General features: G+C 35.7%; 1 protein-coding gene across 1 annotated transcript in view; it reads left to right on the top strand.

The window, feature by feature from the left end:
- Positions 1 to 22,500, top strand: part of LOC144967519 (pyrokinin-1 receptor-like) — a 215,208-nt gene that overhangs the window by 155,091 nt on the left and 37,617 nt on the right. Inside the window, exon 3 of the mRNA XM_078904895.1 lies at positions 16,612 to 17,006. Within this exon, the coding sequence (XP_078761021.1) occupies positions 16,612 to 17,006 (395 nt within the window). The remainder of the gene's footprint in view (positions 1 to 16,611; positions 17,007 to 22,500) is intronic.

Raw genomic sequence — 22,500 nt, 5'->3', positions numbered from 1 at the left:
ATTATTTATTTATTTATTTTATTTTATTTTTTTTTAATTTTTGAAATTTATATAGAGCAATATCCACTAAATGTGCTCAAAGCGCTTTACAAGGGGTCCCCGGCCAACTGCAATATTTAACATTTAGGACGGGACATGTCGCCTGTTAGGCAATATTATATTGTTTTTCGGATCGAGACCACGCTGTTAACTAGGTGCTCGTTTTACACCCGAATACGGTGAGCGAATGTGAGTTAAGAGCCTTCTCCAAGGACTCAACTATGCGCTGAGCGAGGCTCGAACCCAGGGCCTTCCGATTCGAAAGAGAGTGTCATACCACTAGATCACATAGCCGCATTAGTATTATTTTTCTTTATTTATTTTATTTGTCGTCAACAGAATACGAGCTTCAAAAGCAACCTTTGTATTAAACTCAAATTTAACTTATCTCAGAAAACATAAACAGTTTATTTCACTTTTTTATCGACCTAATTTAGTGTCGCGACATCGCATAATGAAGTAAACATTTTAAATTAGTCGGAAATAGCATCGTCATCGATTAAGGTATAAAAATTTTAATGAGCCAATTTTTCCGTTTTAATTTGCTGTTAAATAAACTGAATTTAGATAATTTGTCACCAGTCATTACAAAGAGGTATTAAGGTGAGATGTAACTGGTCATTTTTTTTGGAGTTTAATGCTAGAGCTGTCGAATATTTTGGAACTAAAATAGCCGATATATTATTACAAAGTTTCAAAGTTTCAAAGTTTATTCAATCTTAGGCTTTCGTAAGTAAATCAACAAATTGATGACAACATACATGAAAGTGGGGAAAAATGGTAAATGGAACCAAAAAATAAACTGATACCATTAATAACCACACAAAAAAAATACAACAATCGTAATATCACCAATACGTACAATAATAATAATAATAATAATAATAATAATAATAATAATAATAATAATAATAATAATATAATAATAATAATGATAATAATAATAATAATAATAATAATAATAATAATAATAATAATAATAATAATGATAATAATAATAACAATAATAATAATAATAATAATAATAATAATAATAATAATATAATATAATAATAATAATGATAATATAATAATAATAATAATAATAATAATAATAATAATAATAATAATAATAATAATAATAATAATGATAATAGTAATAATAATAATAATAATAATAATAATAATAATAATAATAATAATAATAATAATAATAATAATAATAATAATAATAATAATAAAATAATAATAATAATAATAATAATAATAATAATAATAATATAATAATAATAATAATAATAAATAATAATAATAATAATAATAATAATAATAATAATAATAATAATAATAATAATAATAATAACAATAATAATAACAACAATAATAATAATTGAGAGAGAGAGAGAGAGAGAGAGAGAGAGAGAGAGAGAGAGAGAGAGAGAGAGAGGAAATAAGTAGGAGTGACATATCTGTTCAATGTTAATTATCGTTTAACGTTATAACAAGTGTAACTAAATGACAAATTGCCATATTTCTGGACAATAAAGATCTATTATTATTATTATTATTATTACTATTATTATTATTATTATTATTATTATTATTATTATTATTATTATTATTATTATTATTATTATTATTATATATCATTTATTAATGATAATAATAATAATAATAATAATAATAATAATAATAATAATAATAATAATAATAATAATAATAATAATAATAATAAATAATAATAATAATAATAATAATAATAATATAGTAATCATAATAATAACAATAATAATAATAATAATAATAATAATAAATAATAAATAATATAATAATAATAAAATAATAATAATAATAATAATAATAATAATGATAACAACAATAATAATAATAACAAATAGCTGGCTCAATCTAATAAATGAAAATAGATAATGTGGACGTTTCGAGTTTCCCCGTAATCAACAAAACAGGATAAATAAAACACAACAGATGTACGCATGAGATTATGTGAGCGGCGTTGTTAAGGTGAATTCATCTTAATTAACAACGCCTCTATCACATTATCTTATTCGTCTGTTTGTGTTTCATTCATCCTGTTTTTTATTGATAAGTGGAAACCCGAAACGTCCACATTATCTGTTTTCATTTATTAAATTGAAGCTTACATTCAATTTTACACTGTTATTTATTTCTTCGATCTTCGAGTAGCAACATTTACATTACAAATATCAGGCTACTTTGATATTATTTCTATTAAATAATTTTGGGGAAAAAAATATTTTTTTCTTTAAATATTGCCAATAAGTGAGGACATTTTATTCACCTTTCAAAATAAAAAAAATAAGCCTTTGAGATTAAATTTACTTATAAAATTAAGCAGCCATCTATTTACAACTGTGCTTAAAGTTTAAGCTTTAAATTATAACAACTTTAAAAATAAAAAAATATTAAAGAAGAATTAATAAAATGGATAGAGTCCACCCCCCCCCCCCAAAAAAAAAAATTGTTTAGTTTCCAAGATGGCCACCATTTTCTATGTTGGCGAATAGATGTTCAATTATTTGATTTACCAAAAATGTTTGTTTACAAGATATTTGATGTATAAACATCATTAGTTTGATCAAATAGGATTTAGGTATTTTTAGTATTGAGACCCCTATAAAAGGAAACTGGATTAACATAAATCCGTATGCCGAGTATTGTAGGTCATAATTTTAATATTCGTATTGAAGGGACGAAGTTGGCGTCACTAAGCTGGTTATTATGGCATTGAGACATCTATTTTAATGAATACTTACTTACTACCCAGCGTCGTCCTCATTCACGTTGGCTGCTAGCATTCTACGATGACAAAAGTCTGCGCTGCCCATTCCTTTCGGATGACTTTGATTATTCATTTTAATGATTAGTTCTCAATAAAATCAACTATAACGCTAACGGTTTCCACATATAACGCTAACGGTTTCCACATATAACGCTAACGGTTTCCACATATAACGCTAACGATTTACACATAATATAACGCTAACGGTTTACACATAATATAACGCTAACGGTTTACACATAATATAACGCTAACGGTTTACACATAATATAACGCTAACGGTTTACACATATAACGCTAACGGTTTACACATATAACGCTAACGGTTTACACATATAACGCTAACGGTTTACACATATAACGCTAACGGTTTACACATATAACGCTAACGGTTTACACATATAACGCTAACGGTTTACACATAATATAACGCTAACGGTTTACACATAATATAACGCTAACGGTTTACACATAGTAGTTATATGTGTTGGTACGTTATATCCGGCTGACGAATGTTGTATGTGGGTATTTTACCTTAACGCATAGTATCAATAACGCAAGAAAAGGACCACCCGCGTGTTCCAACCCACCCCACCAACCCCCCCCCCCCCCCCGCTCCAAAAAAAATAAAATAAAAACACAACAAAAAACACACACACACACACACAACAAAACAAAACAAAAACAAAACAGTTATTAAGTCTAGCTCCTACTTGGCCATCTCATCATCTTTTCACTCTCATGTGATTGTTTTTTTTTTTCATTTTGACGGAATGGCTCGTTTTTAAAAATTGAGCTTTTATATGGAGCAATATCCACTAACGTGCTCAAAGCGCTACACAAGGAGTCCCAGTCGATCAGCAACATTTAATATGTAGAACATGACATTACGCCTGCTAGGCGATATTACATTTTTTTTTCGGACAGAGACAACTCTGTTAACGGCCAGGTACTCATTTTACACCTGAGTACGTTGTGAGAATGGGAGTAAAGAGCCTTCTCCAAGGAATCAACTATGCGCCGAGCGAGGCTCGAACTCCAGACCTTTCAACTCGAAAGCGAGTGTCCATATCAATAGACCACATAGCCGCATATCCCCATTAATAGATTAAGGTATAAAATAGTTCAATGATCTACTTTTACTGATGTCAGATAATCTTGTTTTAGGTACAGAAAAAGGTACGAAATTAGGGTGATATGAGAGAAAAAGAACGTTTGTTTGTTTTTCTCTCTCTCCCTCTCCCTCTGTGTGTGTGTGTGTGTGTGTGTGTGAGTGTGTGTGTATTTGTGTGTGTGTGTGTGTGTGAAAGTAAGTGAACCACACAGATAAATACATATATATATATATATATATATATAAAAAGAAGAGAGAAGAAGAAGAAGAAGAAGAAGAAAAGAAGAAGAAGAAGAAGAAGAAGAAGAAGAAAGGAAGAAGAAGGAAGAAGAAGAAGAAGAAAGAAGAAGAAGAAGAAGAAGAAGAAGAAAGAAAAAAGAAGAAGAAGAAGGAAAGAAGAAGAAGAAGAAGAAGAAGAAGAAGAAGAAGAAGAAGAAGAAGAAGAAGAAGAAGAAGAAGAAAGAAGAAGAAGAAGAAGAAGAAGAAGAAGAAGAAGAAGAAGAAGAAGAAGAAGAAGAAAGAAGAGAAGAGAGAAGAAGAAGAAGAAGAAGAAGAAGAAGAAGAAGAAGAAGAAGAAGAAGAAGAAGAAGAAGAAGAAGAAGAAGAAGAAGAAGAAGAAAGATGTCGCTTGCTGATTGATTCTGAAAGAAGAGATTTTACCTTTTGTATTTTGTAATCCCCATTCCCATTTTTAACTATGTAGGCAATTACTACCAATCGAACAAGATCCAAAATGACTTTAATTTCTCTATATTCTAATCATTTCAACTTGCAATTCAATTTTCTACATTTAGTTCAATACGAGATAATTCGAGATCACGGTGATGAGGCACATTTTATCTAATGACATGGCATTCCGAACAAATTACGGATTTCGTGAAAAATTAATGCCTATTAACTTCTTATATGTTGATTCACTGTTATCCGAAATTGAAATTGTAAATAGCTGAAGCAAAGAAAGAAGCAAAGAAAAATAGTTAATTAATTGGTTAATCAATTAAGTAAATTACATCACGTTACACAGGAAGCTGTGAGAGGAAGAACAAAACAAAGGGCCTCGACAATCAAATATTAAGTATTTTACAACTAGATAGATGTCTCTTGGGAGTCCCGACAGTTCAGTTGGTAGAGTACTCGGTTCACACGCAAAGAGGCCAAGATCCAACCCGGGTGGAAGTCGAGATTTTATTGTATTTTGATCCCCCTCTGTCCACCCAGCAGTGAATGGGTAGCTGAGTTTGTTAGATTTGGCGGAAAGTACTTTGCGATAGACTATCGTCTATCCAAAGGATAGCAAGCAATTGCTATTGTCTGTTTCACGATATAGAAACCGGGATAAACCCCGGCTCTATGAGTCCTTTGGCTCTGAAAGAGAAAGAAGAGAAATGCCTCTTTCGCCGTTCAGCCAATGGCAATCGTCATAACGCGAGGTGTACTCATTCGCAGGGACAGGTCTCATAACCCAATGTGCTCTGCACTCATTTTTGTAACAGATAAAATGAAGTTGACGTCAATAAGGTCTTTGTTATTGTTTTTTTTTTTCCGTCCACATGTATGAGTAATTCTCACTAAACTATATTATCCAGACTACAAAAGTTCAAAGTTACACAGAGTTTTGAGTGTTGGTCCGTTATACTTCCGGATGGCAATGTTGTGAGCTTCTTAGCCAAGCGTATACTATCTGTAGATTTACTCCCAAACCAACTCAAACATAATATTATCCATTACAACACTGTTTAATCAAGCCCGTTTTTTAATTCGGTTATAAGACCTAAAACAGTATTTAAAATTGAGCTTTTATATAGCGCAAGATCCACTAAACTTGCTCAAAGCGTTTTGCAATGGGTCCCTGGCCAACAGCAACACGTAACATGTAGGACGGGACATGACGCCTGTTGGGCGATATTGCAATTCTTTGTTTTTAAATTATTTTTTTTTTGGGGGGGGGGGGGAGGGGGGGGGGGGGCAAAGACAACGCTGTTAACGGCCAGGTACTCATTATACACCTGAGTACCGTGGCAACTATACGCCGAGCGAGTCTCGAACCCCGGACCTTCCGAACCAAGATAAGCGAGTGTCACACCACAAGACCATATAGCCTCACCTGGCTATACGTATTTTCCTACAGGTTGTAAGGAACAACAGTACATCAGAGACAATTAATGTTGTCTAGTCACATTTACTAACATTATTTCACTGTGCTAAGATGTAAAATAAGTACTTGGCTGTCAACAGCTTTTTTCCTGTTGGGAAATTGTTATATCGCCCCTTAGGCGAAATGTCTCGTGCTCCACGCACGACTTGTGCCCACACCTCCTGCGTGTGATACTCCACTAGGAGGTTTATGCAGTACTTTACAGGTACAGATACAGAACTGTTACTGCCGGTTAGGGAACCCGCGTAAAGCGCTTTGGGCACATTTAGTGGTTTTTGCTCTCTGTAAATGCTCTAGTTTATTTTATGATGTAATTTACGTGACACATACTGATAACGACGTGTACATATATGCAGGTCTGGCATCCAAACCAATTATGGGCCTAGTTTAACATTGTTGTAATGGACAATATTTTGCGTCATTTTTTGGGGGGGTTTTTGTTGAGATTTTCATTACAACAATGAGCCCATAAGGAATTGGGCAATCAGACCTGCGAATACATGCACGTCAACTGATACCTCATTATAATTTCCTAGTTTGCTCTAGAAGATGGAAAGAACGCATTCACAATTTGAAGGATAAATCATGTTTGCTTATGATAATAATGAATTATGGATTGAGATAATGTGACAGACAAAAAAAGAAAAATTATAAGAGAAGAAAATCTTCTGCGGCTATGTCGTCTTGTGGTATGACACTCGCTTTCGGATCGGAAGGTCCTTGGTTCGACCCTCGCTCGGCTCCTAGTTGAGTCCTTGGAAAAGGCTCTTTATTCACATTCTCTCACCGTACTCAGGTGTAAAATGAGTAGCTGGCCGTCAACAGCGTTGTCTCCGTCCGAAAAAAAGTATAATATCGCCTTACAGGCGTTATGTCTTGTCCTAAATGTTAAATTGACTCTGGACTGTCGATGGAGCATCAGGTTAATAATTTGGTTAGATCTCTCTTTTTCCAACTAAAAAAGATTGCTTCCATTAGACGGTTCATATCTGAGGATGTGACCAAGCACCTGGTTGTGTCCCTCGTACTATCGAAATTGGATTATTGTAATGCTCTGTTGTTTGGCGTTTCGCAATACAATCTGAAACGTCTTCAGATTGTCCAAAACAGCGCTGCCAGACTAGTATTCATGAAGCGTAGGTGCGACTCTGCCGGACCTCTACTTCATGACCTGCATTGGCTGCCTGTTGGGAAAAGAATTAAATTCAAAGCTTGTGTTTTAGTGTATCGTTGTCTTGAAGGTACTGCCCCTTCCTACCTTTCAGAACTAATTGAAAGATATTCAAAACCCCGCCCCTTACGTTCGGCCATTGATTCCACAAAACTAGTTGTCCCTCGAATTCGGAAAAATGCTGGAATGAGATCCTTTTCTCATTTCGGACCCTCTATTTGGAACGCCTTACCGCAGAGCATTCGTGAAAAAGAATCTTTGTCTATCTTTAAACGTTCGCTTAAAACATATTTGTTTCGATTTTAGTAGATGGTATGAGAAGTAGATAGGTTTGGTTTGTGTTGTGTGTTGTGTTGTGTGTGTGTGTATGTGTGTGTGTGTGTGTGTGTGTGTGTGTGCTTGTGTGTGTGAATGAGTATGTTTCAGCCAAAGTAATTTGTAATTTAAGCGCTTAGAGTCTGGTGTCTCGGAGTTATAGCGCTATATAAGTTTTCAGCATTATTATTATTATTAAATGTTGTTGTTGTTGGTCAGGGATCCCTTGTAAAGCGCTTTGAGCACGTTGAATGGATATTGCGCTATATAAAAGCTCAATTTATATAAAAAATCCCAAATTGAATATCAAAGTATGAAATATAAATAGAATGATGTTGACTTCCCTATGATATTAGGATTATTTCATCTAAGACGTTTTCATTGAGAATGTATGATATATATATATATATAATATTATATATATATATATATATATATATATATATATATTTAATATATTCAATAGATTCAAATATAACTCGTATCGTATCGCATCGTATCGTATAAGAGCTAATAGTTTCTAAAAACCTTTAAATGCTCTGTGAAACTGTTATGCATAGATACAATTAATCAATCATATAAACAGCATTCAATGCTAATTAAATGATAATATTCAGTATTAACTCTCTCATTACCAGCTATTTTCAGAATTTTACCCGAAACTTCATACGCACCCAACACCAAAATAGATTTTTCAACAGAATAGGAACGAGTATATTTATATATTTTGTTCAGAAAAATGAGCTCTGCAGAGTGTCGAGTTTTTATGGCTATAACTATAACAAAATGAAATCAGAATAAGAAAATTGTTGGTTGCATCGTAAAGAATATGACGATTGGGTGGTAAGAAGAGGGTTAAATATCTCATTCATAAATAAGAGTCATATTCGATAATCGTAGTATAATTAACTCTGCATTCATTTGGCATGTCCAACTTTGTACATTAGAGCGTTTTAAATAATTGATATGCAAAATGCAATAATATCCAATGTCATGTTACATTATTCGTCAAAATCCAACTTTATGATCTAAGACATTTTCATTTAGAATGTATGATACACAATATATTCAATAGATATAACATGTATCAATCTAAATCTATTTGTAAAGAAATCATATGGATGTTCTGCAGCATTATCTAAAGGAAGGGTAGGGGAAGAGGGGGGGGGGGCGATAGCTCAGTTGGTGGAGCAATCGCTTCACACGCAAAAAGACCGAGGTTGATCCCTGTGTAGTCGAAATTTTTATTCCGACCCCCCCCCCCCCTATCCACTCAGGTAGCTGGATCTTTTGGATCTTGTGGAAAGTAATTTGCGATAAACTAGCGTCCTATCTAAAGGGTTGCAAGCAATTGCTATTGTCATTTTTACGCTAGAGAAATCAAAATATACTCCGGCTTCGTGAGTCTAATGGCGAGATTTGGGAGAGATATTCTGGAAAAAAGCCCAACTCTTCGACGGAAAATTATGACGTCACCGGTGTCTTATATGTAAACGGAGATCAAATGAAAACAGCCTATGACGTCATTGATAGCCGCTAAAGTTTGTTTATTTATTTGCTCAAGAGCAAATGCAAATATTTATGCCATCACTGAATGAAAAGTCCCTGATGCTATTTAATATAAAATGTTTCAAGGATCCGACGTGCACATATTATTATATGCAGGTCTGACATCCGAACCCGCTTATGGGCCTAGTTTACCATTCATTGTTGCAATGGACGAATATTTCCGTCATTCTTTTGAGATTTCCATTACAACAATGGCCCATAAGGAATTGAATTATCAGACCTGCAAAACTAGGTGCACGTCGCAATGATCCAATTTAAAGATTCTGACGTCACTCAAACACCGTACAGAATGATGTGTCATAATGGGGATATAATCAAATGCAAATATTCATGACGCCATTGGCTTATTGTCCAAAAACTGCTGAGGCATCAAATACTGAGATCTCTGACGTCACTGAATAATCGCTTGTGTTTTTATCTTCTTGAAGATCAAATCCGATAACTTTATAACTTCACTGAAAAGTCGTTGTTTGTCTTTTTATCGTGTGGATGTCTAATCTCAAAGTTTATGCCAATATTTATTTTGTGCGGCTATGTGGTCTTGTGGCATGACGTTAGCTTTAGAATCGGAAGGTTCTGGGTTCGAGTCTCTAGCGGCGCATAGTTGAGTCCTTGGTAAATACACTTAACTCACATTCTCTCACCGTGCTCAGGTGTAAATGAGTACCTGGCCGTTAACAGCGTTGTCTCTGTTGGACATCATTGTAATATCGCCTAATAGGCGTCATGCCACGTCCTACATGTTGAGTTTTTGCGATTGGCCAGAGACTCCTTTGTAAAGCGCTTTGAGCAGGTTTAGTGGACATTGCACTATATAAAAATCTCGAGTTCAAATTAACTGCGTCGATGCTTGTTGTAAGTTTCATGTTCCAGTCTAGCCTAAATGTGACCCAAACCTAAAAACGGTGTTTTGTCATGTTTGTTTTGATGCAGAAAATTGAATTTTTAGATGGAACGAAGATGACGTCACTCAGGCCTTTGTTATTGTTTTTTGCCATTTGCGTTTATGAGTAATTCTCACTAAACTGTATTAACCAGACTATAAAAGTTCATGATTGCACATAGTTTTGTGCGTTGGTCCGTTATACTTACGGATGGCAATGTTGTGAGTTTCTAAGCCAAGCGCATACTATCTATAGCAAAACATATCAGCAGCGTGGCTCAGATGTACGATTTTTGCTTCGTACCGGAAATGTACCGAGTTCGATCACCCGCCTCTGCGCTGTGTGGCCTCGAGCAAATCACCTCACCCTAACTCAATTTGCGGCGCTGCACATTGCGGATGACGCCTAGGTTATTCCAGTCTTCCCTTGGAATAGACCATAGAGACACATTTCCCCTATTGGATGAACAAAATTATGATTTCTTTTAAAATGTTAAATAAGGTTTCTTCACGTTACGAGAACTAAAATCTCTCATTTTTGTCTATTTGATTTTAAAACAACTATTTATTAGCATCTGATTTTCGTCGACATATAGAATGATGATAATAATAAATAAGATAAATTGTATAGATAGTTCGAAGATGACGTCACTCAGGTCTTTGTTATTGTTTTTTGCCATCCGCGTTTATGAGTAATGCTCACTGAACTGTATTAACCCGACTATAAACGTTCATGGATACACACAGTTTTGTGTGTTGGTCCGTTATACTTCCGGATGGCAAAGTTATGAGCTTCTTGGCCAAGCGCATACTATCTATAGGGCGCTGATCTCAATTCACGTATGGGGCTTGTTTAACATTGTTATAATGGACATTATTTTGTGTCATTTCATTTAGATTTCCATTACAACAATGTTCCCGTAAGGAATTGGGTTATCAGACCTACAAATAAGTATCTAAGTGCACGCCGGTTGATACAAATGAAATATGAAGAATGTGATTTTGAAATATTAATGAAAATTTAATCTAAAATATTCTGTCTTCAGTCTCGAACTGAAACACTCGTAAAAAAACGTTTTGTGACGATGGGTCAAAAGTTAAATAGTTGCACAGAATATCAATGTTTTGAGATAAAAGATAAAACCATCGATCTGTTATGGTTTTTTTTTCACTTAGTTTCACACTTGTGGTCTACAAAACGTTATTTACACTCCTTCTACCACAGGACATAATATAGCCTATACATCTTCTTGCGTGAATTATGATAAGTATATGGTTGTGGTTTGTTTTGTGTGCGTGTTTGGATCACAGTTGGGTTGAGGGATGAGAGCGAGTTTGTCTCTCTCTCTCTCTCTCTCTCTCTCTCTCTCTCTCTCTCTCTCTCTCTCTTTTTTTTTTTTTTACTCTCTCTCTTGCTCGTGAGAGCTAGTCAATTACGTTTTCTATCTCAAAATACTTCTGGCTTTATCAGCTGTGAAAAGATTGTTATTTCAAGCCGCCATCCCAGACCGTGTCACAACAAATTACCTACAACCTATTGTTTCAATGGTCCCGATAGCTCAGTTGGTAGACCACTCGTTTCATACGCAAAGGGACCGAGATCGATCCCGTGTGCACTCGAGATTTCTTCTGACCCCCCCCCCCTCCACCTCCTGTCCACCCAGCAGTGAATGGGTATTTGAGTCTGATAGATCTGGCGGAAAGTACTTTGCGATAGACTAGAGTCCTAATCAAAAGATAGCAAGCAATTGCTACTGTCCGTTTTATGCTATAGAAACCGGGATAAACTCCAGCTCTATGCGCTCAATGGCTCCGGAGGTCTACGAATCCATCAGCTGTGTATATATTGTTATTTCAAGCCCCCATTCCGCTCTGTGTCACTACAACCAATCGTTTCAGTGGGATTTTATTTATCAAATGTTTTATCAAATCAATGGTCAACATTTCTATTTAATTGTAATAAGAAACATATGGACTGAGGGAGGGGGGGGGGGACAGGAAGCCAGATGTCAAATTAATTAACCAACACCTTAGATCACCATCATAGCCTGACGCTCCAATACCGAACCCACTCCACAGCATCTTTGGAGCAGACTCTTAGGTCATGGTCAGTGCAGCTGGGCCCTTCCTGGTATTCTCTAAGGATGTGCTCCATCGTCTGCTTTGGGCATCCACATGCACATGTACACAAGCTGGTCTCAGACAGCCCCCACTTTTTCAAGCTTCCACGCACAACACTAAGAACACCTTAGATGGCCAACGGTACTTTTTTATTTATGATAATAGCATGTTGATTTGAGATAACGGATTTTTTTTAAATTGATCTGTTTTGTGGGCTTTTTTTTCACTTAGTTTCACACACGTCTGATACAAAATGTGTCAGGGCATGACATAATCAGTCGGAATGTGAAAATTGTGGATTTGCATTTTTTGCATTTTCTGAAAGAATATGCTCCCCAGAGCATTTTAACCTTTATTTGAAGTAAATTGGATGATTTTTCATGACGTTATGGTCAGGTGTATGGGAAAGGTATCCAGCAACTTTTCTCAAATTTCATACTTGTTCAACTTGACTAGCTGTAAAATTAATCAAAATTGAAATTAAGCTTTGATATTTCCCGAAGATGTACAAAAAGGGTTGATTTCATCATTTATAACATGATAAAAATTGACCTTCTAACTAAACTTGGCAATATCTCAGTCCTAACCTTTTCACCATCCGACTGAGTATGTCATTCATTGTAACAAATGTTATTTACACTCCAGCTATCAAAGTTTAGGACCTATACATCTTCTAGCTTGAATTATGATAAGTCTATGGTTGTGGTTTGTTATTGGTGCGTTTGGATCACAAATCGGTTGATGGATGAGAGCGAGTTTTCCTCTTTCTGTTGACTGTAATGTTTGTATATTTTGGCAGTACCTAGCTATTAATTTGTTTCTATGTTTTAGACTAATTGTGTTCCGTAACGATACTCATTATAATCCGCAAAGCGCTTTGAGAGGTTTGGTTCATGGAAAGAGATCAGGAAGTATCATTACATTTACTATTGTTATCATTATTAACAATCGGAGGTCCCGATATCTCAGTTGGATGAGCAATCGCTCCGCAAGCAAAGGGACTGAGATCAATCCTGGGTGTAGTCGAGATTTTCTTCTGACCTCATGTCCACCCAACAGTAATTGGCTTGCTGGGTCTGTTAGATCTGGCGGAATGTACTTTGCGATATCCAAAAGGTAGCAAGTAATTGCTGTCATCCGATTCACGCTAAAAATAGCGGGATAAACTCCGGCTTCGTGAAATTAATGGCTCTGAAAGACTTTTTAAAAAACAACTAAAAAAAACAAAGTATACCTCTACTACGTTTTTATTCGAATTTCCGTTATGTTTGATTCGTTGTTTTAATAATGAACACAAGACACAAGAACAACTTTAAACATACTATAATTCCTTATAATAAATGAGTTATTCAATCAAGAAGAAAATTCAATGTAGTCGGCAAACAAGTTCTTGAAAAACAAGAAAAAACACAACAAATAAATACCGTCCCCTTTTTTTATACACATCATTATCATCATTGCCAACTAGAAATCACTCAAGCACCCTTTTATCGATGGGTGAATTAATTCCAGAGATCAAATCAGTCATTTTCCGATGATTTATGGGCCCCAGCTTGCAGCTTTGTGCGTCTGGGAGATCTATCCCGATCATCATTAAATCTGTCGTTAGTTTTTTTTTTTTTATTTTTTTTTTCCGGTTATAATTTTCAGTTTATCTTTTCTTGAAGAAACCCCAAGAGTTGCCATATTTGGTGGAGATTGGGCAGATAAAAGTTGTTTAGTAGTGGTTGTTGCTTTTGATGTCTTTTCAGTTTGGATCGTAAACTATAAGAGTTATAGTTACTAGTGGCACAAGGGTTACTCAATTGGTATGAATAGATTTTAGATAAGTGTTGTGAGTGAGGGATGATCTTTTTAGTGAGTTAACTGATGTGTCTGTTTCATTCACCAGTGTGTATTTTATGTGCCCAGTGGCCTCAAACGGTTTTATTTAATTGTGAACTGATGCTGGACGTTGAATTTACAGTTAAGGTAATATGGAAAGTTCAATGTCCTTACAGCGCATTCATTATAAATATAAAGTACCGATGTCTTTGTTTAGAACCAAGCTGCTCGTTGCTGGGCGGACGTGACATAAGACTATTGAATCCTATTCAAGCAGTTTCACTCGTTATATCATCTTCATACATGGTTAAACTAGGAACTGAAAAAAACAACATCCTTATGTATGTTATGCGTTTAGGTAAAATACTAACAACATCCGCCATCCAAAATAACCATAACAACAGACAAAACTGCGTGCAACCTTTAACGTTAATAGCCTGATTGACATAATCTAGTGAGTAGGCACTAATAGGTTGTTTAAAAATAACAACAAAGAGCTGAATGACGTCATCTTTGTTCCTACTTTTTCTTTTTTTTCTGTAGAATATTGTGCCGATGCTCCCCTCCCACCTCTAAGCCATGGGTTTTTAAGCTCAAGTAAAAACCCTTGAAGAGATCAATTCAATTCTTATCCACCCTTTATTTTATTCATCTTATAGTGTAGGTGGAGGGTAACACTTTCCCTTGGCGAGATTTAATATTTGTTCAGCGGTGAGCAAGGCAAACAATCTGTAATTACGTACTCTGGAAAAACCCATATTTCAAAATTTGGCCAGAAAACTCGACCTTCAAATATCGATCGATTTAAATGACACTCATCTTGGCAATAAACTCCCAAACCTGGGAGACTTCGCTAAGCCCCAGGTTTGAGTGTTTTTGCCAAGATGAGGGTCATTTAAATCGTTTATATTTGAAGGACGAGATTTCTGGCCAAAATTTTAAATATGGGTTTTTCCAGAGTATGGCTGAATAGTCGTATATCTTAGTTTGCCTGGACGCGGGGGATGAGTACAGAGCAATCAATTCAAAGACAATTGAAGAAAATATGAATTAAAAGCAACTTTTACATAAAACATATAGGGGATTCGTGGCTCAGTAAGTTCAGCATGAACACTTGATGCTAGGGGACTTGGCTTGAGTCTCGGTCTTTTGTTTTTGTTTTATTTTTATTTTATTTTTTGGTGTGTGGCTACATGATCTTGTGGTAGAACACTGGCCTTCGGAAGGTCATTATTATTATTATTATTATTATTATTATTATTATTATTATTATTTATTATTATTATTTATTATTATTATTATTATTATTATTATTATTATTATTATTATTATTATTATTATTATTATTATTATCATTATTATTATTATTATTATTATTATTATTATTATTATTTTATTATTATTATTAATAATAATATTGAGACGACTGGTCCCAGATGTCTAATATCATATCCTGTCCACTCACAAATAGGTGGGACAAAATAGGTTAACTGTCTAATAAATCAGTAGTAAAAATCGATATGTACCGTGTCCGATACCAATTAATCGATTATATATACGATACCATAAAATTAATTTAGAATCAATTCCAGTTTGTGATTAGCATTCTCATACTTTCTACCTTATTATGGTCGAGGCCGTAATGGTAATCATAAAAGCGTTTGATTAAAGAAGCATTTTCTCAAATAAGATTCCAGAAAATCAAGATACATTTGATGCCATTTGAATTAATACTTGTCTATATTATAAGCAATCTGATTTCAACAACACAAGGTAACATCCAATTGCCTCAGCACCTTAACACATATGATGACATTCAAAAGCAAAGAACACTTATTGCACTGGACAGAGATTCATGGAGACAAATTACTAGGCTAACTGGATATTAGAAACAGACACACACACACACACACACACTAACACACATTCACGGCAAGCGTCCATAGAGACAGCGCAGACATATTCATAAAACAATCTTGGTCAACAACAAAAACATAAAAACAAAAAGAAACTGGAGCTTATATATCGCGCACTATCCACTAAACGTGACCAAAGCGCTATACAAGGGGTCCCCAGCCAAAGGTAAAACGTCACGTGTAGGACGATAATACAATTGTATTTCCGACTAAGACAACGCTGTTACCGGCCAGGTACTCATTTTACTCCCGAGTACGGCTAGATCATGTGATTAAAGAGTCTTTTCCAAGAACTCAACTGCACTGTGTGGCCTTGCAAGTCACCTCGTCTTAGCTTAATTTGCGGCTGATGCCTGTGCTATTCCAGTCTTCCCTTGGAGTAGAACCTCTAGAGACAATTTTCCCTTATAGGATGAATAAAGGAAAAAAATAATTTAGTTTATTATTTTATTTTTACTTTTCCATCACTTTCTATTTCAGAACGACATAGGTCCAAAGCCGATGTCTATGTAGAAATGCGACAATCTAACATTGGTACAGTTCTCTAAGGGTATAATTGTTACTCCGAAGTATTCATTTAGTCATATTATGACAGTGGATTTCATCATCCTTCTAGAGACAAATTTCACTTCTAGGAAGAATAAAGGGAAAATTTAATTTATTTTACTATTTTATTTTTACTTATCTATCACTTTCTATTTCAGAGCTGTGAAAATCATAATAGGAATATGGGTGATATCGTTCATCGTTGCTTTGCCGTACGCCATCCACACAAGGACATACTACAAGGTCACCATCCCAAACACCACCATTCCTATTCCAGACTCTTACGTCTGCAGCATTCCCGACCAATATCTCACGGGATTCATGCACTTCATGTTCCAAATCTCCACCTTCCTCTTCTTCATCATCCCCATCACCATCATCATCATTCTCTACATCCTGATCGGACTGGCTCTGAGGAGATCGACGGTCATCCAAAACGGATTCGATGACAGGAGGCGATTGGGGTCTGGAGCCAGCGCCAATCCAAAACCCAGCTTGGCGAATTCGTCGGCGAGTGGACACCAGCCTAGGAAAGTTGTCATTCGAATGTTGGGTAAGTCTGCGTATACATAGAACGACGTTGACGTCATTCAGGTCTTTGTGATTGTTTTTCTCACATCCACGTTAATGAGTAATTCTCATTAAACGGTATCAATCAGACTATAGATATCATGGTTGACCTCACTCGGGGGTCTTTTTTATTGCTTTGCCATCCACGTTTATGAGTAATTCTCACTAAACTGTATTAATCAGACTATAAACGTACAAGGTTACACATAGTTTTGTGTGTTGGTCCGTTACACATCCGGGTGACAATGTTGTGAGCTTCTTAGCCAAGGGCATATTATCTATACGTGCGGCTATGTGGTCTTGTCGTATGATACTTGCTTTCGGATCGGAAGATCCTGGGTTCGAGCCTAGCTCGATGCATAGTTGAGTCGTTGGAAAAGGCTATTTACTCATATTCTCTTGCCGTACTTATGTGTCAAAAATAATATATCACCGTTAAACGCGTTGTGTCTGTCTGAAAAACTGTAAAATCGCCTAAAAGGCGTCATGAATCGATCTATATGTTACGTGATGTTGTTGACCAGGAACCCTTCGTAAAGCGCTTTGAGCAATTTTAGTGGTATTGCCCTATATTGCGCTCAAGTGTTTTAAGCACTTGTAGGTAATATTACATGAGATGCTCGCGCTATATAAGTATGCAGTTTTTTTCATTATCATTTATGTGTGTTTTCCCTGAGTACGACATATTATTATGTCTAAAGCCGAGTGTCCATGTAGAAATGCGACAATCGAATAGGGGCACAAGTCTCCAAGACTATTATAATTCTTACTTCGAAGTATTCATATATAGTCATATAATTTCTTTTTTTTTCAAAGAAGAACTTAGAAAGTCTCGATTCATACCACCGCAAACAATTACGTCGCGTAATCGGAATCTTTTGGCCACAGACAATTGCAAATACTGATCTCTATGAAAAAACCCAGGGTCCAACGCCTGAGTACAATAATAAAAGAACAACGATGGAGGCTATTTGGTCACATCTTACGTCGAGAAGATAACATCCCAGCCCAAACTGCAAAGACAGAATATTTTCTTCATGGCAACAAATATCTAGGGAGACCACCAACATCAATAGTAACTACCCTGAACCAGGATCTCTCTACATATAAGACATTTCTGGATTCAGATGAGGCCGAATTAACCCATGAAGAACTAAGAAATACTGCAGTGCTCTCCTTACTTAAGTCACAACAAGATCTTGACAGCCTCACAACTCTGGCCCAGGACCGTGACCAATGGAAACAACAACATGGATGGAGAGAGCAGCTATACTTATCGACTATCACTGAATCACACTATTCCCAACAAGCGTCATTCGGACTGCAAAGCTTACTACTACTACTACTACTACTACTACTACTACTACTACTACTACTACTACTGCTGCTGCTGCTACTACTACTACTACTACTACTACTACTACTACTACTACTACTATTACTACTACTACTACTACTACTACTACTACTACTACTACTACTACTACTACTACTACTACATAAATGGATTTCATCATCCTCATATCAACTTACTCTCACCCCTCCCCTCCCCCTCTCTCCCCTCACCCCCAATCCAAGGCAACAATCAGAAGACAAAATTCAATCTTTTTTATTAATCGATCTTTTACGTACAAAGGGAAGGGACATAACTACATTTGGATCACGCGTAATTAAATGAGTTACGGTTCCTGCGACTAAAATGTCGTCACGAATATTATTACGATTACATTATATAACGTCACCATACATCACAACATCAATTGTAGCGCCGAGTATCACTTCTTCTTAGTCCATCTGCCAGGCCCTGAACGATGTAAAAAAATTCATTTACAAAACCTCATTTCCCACACAACTTAGCGCTTCCTTCATCCGGACTCGAGCTAAATAAATAAATAAATAGAGCTCTTATATAGCGCAATATCCACTAAATATGCTCAAAGCGCTTTACAAGGGGTCCCTGACCAACAGCAACACGTAACATGTAGTACGAGACATGACGCCTGTTAAGCGATATAACACTTTTTTCCGACAGAGACAACGCTGTTGTCGGCCAGGTACTCATTTTACACCTGAGTACGGTGAGAGAATGTGAGTAAAGAGTATTTTCCAAGGACTCAAATATGCGCCGAGCGAGGTTCGAACCCAGGACCTTCCGATCCGAAAGCGAGTGTGCTACTACGAGACCACATGGCCGCACAAGTCCGAAGCCGAGTGTTTATACTAAAATCGCAGCACAGGTCGCTAAATGAGTTATAATTCTTCTCCTTAGATATTTCTTTATATTCATTAGAACTGAAGTCGGTATGGATTGTATGCGCTTGGCTGAGAAGCTCACAACATTCCCATCCGGAAGAATAACAGACCAACACACAAAACTATATACAACCATGAACTTTTATAGTCTGATTTATACAGTTTAGCGATAAGTACTCATAAAGACGGACGGCAATAAAAAATATTTAAAAAAAAATAAAATAACAAAGACCTGAGTGACGTCATCATCGTTCTATCTATATTTCATCATCTCCACCTCCTCCTCCCACAACCACCTTTCCTCAAGTCATAATCAACTTTTCCTTCAGGGTTACCAGATTTTCTTTGGAATAAAATACCAGACAAGTCGTAGAAAAATGTCTAAAGGTCTGAAAAAAAATGCCGAGCGTTTTTAACCTTCTCCTTTTCAAGTCAAATACGTTCAAATAGAAATAAATCTTTATAAATTGTTTTTGTCATGCAGCAATGATACTGTCATCTTTTATTTTATTATCTTTTATTTTATGGTATTTTATTGCTATTTTAGGGATAAAACAATTTTTTCCATTGCAAACAACTTTAGAAAGGCAACCTCAAGATTTTGGAAAATGGCATCAATAACTCCAAACTGGCAATCTTGATTCCCCGATCCTTGTTCTAATGCCATGCTTTTAATACATAAATCAATCATTAGATTATCGCCCTTTTTACATTACGTAGGAAAGGGACGTAACTACATCTGAATCACAGGTAATTAAATGAGTTACGGTTCCTGCAACTAAAGTGTCGTCACATAGATTGCGAATACATCATAAAACGTCACCATAGATCAGAACTTCAATCATTATACCATACTCTGAAAAAACACATATTTAAAAATGTGGCCAGAAAATTTATATTTCCAATATCTCTCGAATATACTTACCCTCCTCTTTGGGGAAAGAAAATCTCCCCAAAATTGGGACTTCGGTAAGTCCAGGTATGGGAGTTTTTGCCAAGATGAGGGTCTTTTAATTGATCGACATTTAAAGGACGAGTTTTCTGGCCAAATTTTACAAGTCAGTGTTTTTCACAGAGTACGACGAAATCGCGCTGATTATCATTGCTTCTAATTTCAGCAATCGCGTCCGTAACGACGCAAATATACAGCAATCTCTTACTCATGAATAAAATGAAGGCTGGGGTTCCAAAACTCGTTAAATCGATTTTTCGATATTTTTTTTTCTTTGAGATTTTCTACTCAAGAGATAAATTGAAATGTAAACTTTATTTTATGCATCAATTGCCACAAGATTTGTGAGAATTTGAAGTCTAATCATGATAAAATAATAGACCGAATGAGAAATTTTAGGGGGAAATAATCCTCAATATCCCAAAATGGGAAAAACGAAACGGAGTTAGGGAGTTTTGGAAAACCACTCTTCATATATATTCTATTGCACAAGGGTGACTTAACTACATTTTAATATCATTCTTGATTGTATGTAACAGGAGAGTAGTACCTCCTCGATCCTATTCAACATCAAAGTGGTGGATGTAACGATGTTCAATAAAATTCGCTTTGATGCTATGCGTTTAGGTAAGATACTTACAACATCCTCCAGCCAAACTAAATCTAATATACCAACACACAAAACTGTGTGTATTGTTTAACGTTCCTAGTGAGAACCAATCACTAAAGGGCTGTCTGAAAATCATAAAAAAGAAGTGAGTGACGTCAATTTCGTTCCTTCTATGAAGCTCTTTGTTATTGTTTATAGACAGCCAATTTGGTGGCGCGAGTATACGATAATGAAACCACATCGCCTACTTATGAATAAATATATTAATATTCTATCCATCTCCCTAAATAGTAACGCGTAATGATATCATGTTTACATTTATAATTTGTGACGTCAGATTATCAAGCGTAAATTTCACTAAAAATCAGATTCTTGAAAAAAAAGTATCATTTAAACGTTTTTGAAGATGTCTTTTATTCAAAGATGATGAAATAAGAATCGATTGAGGGGAAGAATAAAAGATTTCTTACACTCTTTCGTTTTTGGAAATTCGAACTTTGTTCCCAGCGCGCACACGCAAGCTCGTGAAGCGGTTGGGAACACGTCGGGAATAGGCTTCAACAGTCGTGACGTCACTTACCTGGTAATGACGCATAGTAAGTAACTTAGTAACTAGTTCTAAACTATCGGAACAATGGCGGGCGCCCTTTTGAAATACTTCTCCAATGAGCATAAAAGTGTTATCCAGAGGAGAAAAACATTATAAATCTGATCATGTTTTGTATTTTGTATATTCTGATCACATGACATATGAATAAGTTCTAGCCAGCTTGAAGAATAAAAAGTACCAATTTTCTTTATTTAGAACCAAGCTGTTCGTTGCTGGGCGGACGTGACATCAGATTATTGAATTCAATTCCAAAAAGCAAGAGTGCAGGAATAGTATATTACAGAGGGTGACTTCACTAGCTTTTAATATCGTTCTTGGTAGTATGCGATACGAGATTAGTAACTATTTCTATTTACCATCAAAGTGGTGGCTGTAGCAATGTTCAATACAATTCCTATTGATGGTATGCGTTGAGATAAAATATTCACATCCTCCGGATTAATCTAAAATATCAACACACAACATTGTCTGCAACCTGTAACATTCATAGTCTGATTGACATTATCTAGTGAGAACTAATCACTAAAGGGCTGTCTGTAAATAAAAACAAAGAAGAGAGAGACGTTAACTACTTTCCTCCTACAGAAGGAACGAAATTAGCGTCGCTCAGCTTTTTGTTATTGTTTTTAGACAGCCATTTTAGTGGCGCAAGTATACGGTAATGAAACGCATCTCCTACTCATGAATAAAATATTATATTCTATTACACAAGGGGGAATTCACTGCCTTTTCATATCATTCTTGGCAGTACTAGAGTAGTTACTATTCTTATTCACCATCAAAGCGTTGGCTGTCGACGGTGTTCAATAAGACTTGCGGCTATGTAGTCTAGTGGTATGACACTCGCTTGCGGATCGGAAGGTCCTGTGTTCGAGCCTCGTTGAGTCCTTGGAGAATTCTCTTTTACTCACATTCATTCACCGTACTCAGGTGTAAAATGAGTACCTGGCCGTTAACAGCGTTGTTTCTGTCCGAAAAAAAATGTAATATCTCCAAAGAGGCGTCATGTGCCGTCCTACATGTTAAATGTTATTGTTGGTCAGGGACCCCTT

This window comes from Berghia stephanieae, chromosome 3 (assembly GCF_034508935.2).
Source record: "Berghia stephanieae isolate SIO BIC M18660-M18661 chromosome 3, UCSD_Bste_1.3, whole genome shotgun sequence".
NCBI classification, from domain to species: domain Eukaryota; kingdom Metazoa; phylum Mollusca; class Gastropoda; order Nudibranchia; family Aeolidiidae; genus Berghia; species Berghia stephanieae.
The sequence above is the reverse complement of the archived record's forward strand: the minus strand, read 5'-3'. Positions and strand labels throughout refer to the sequence as shown.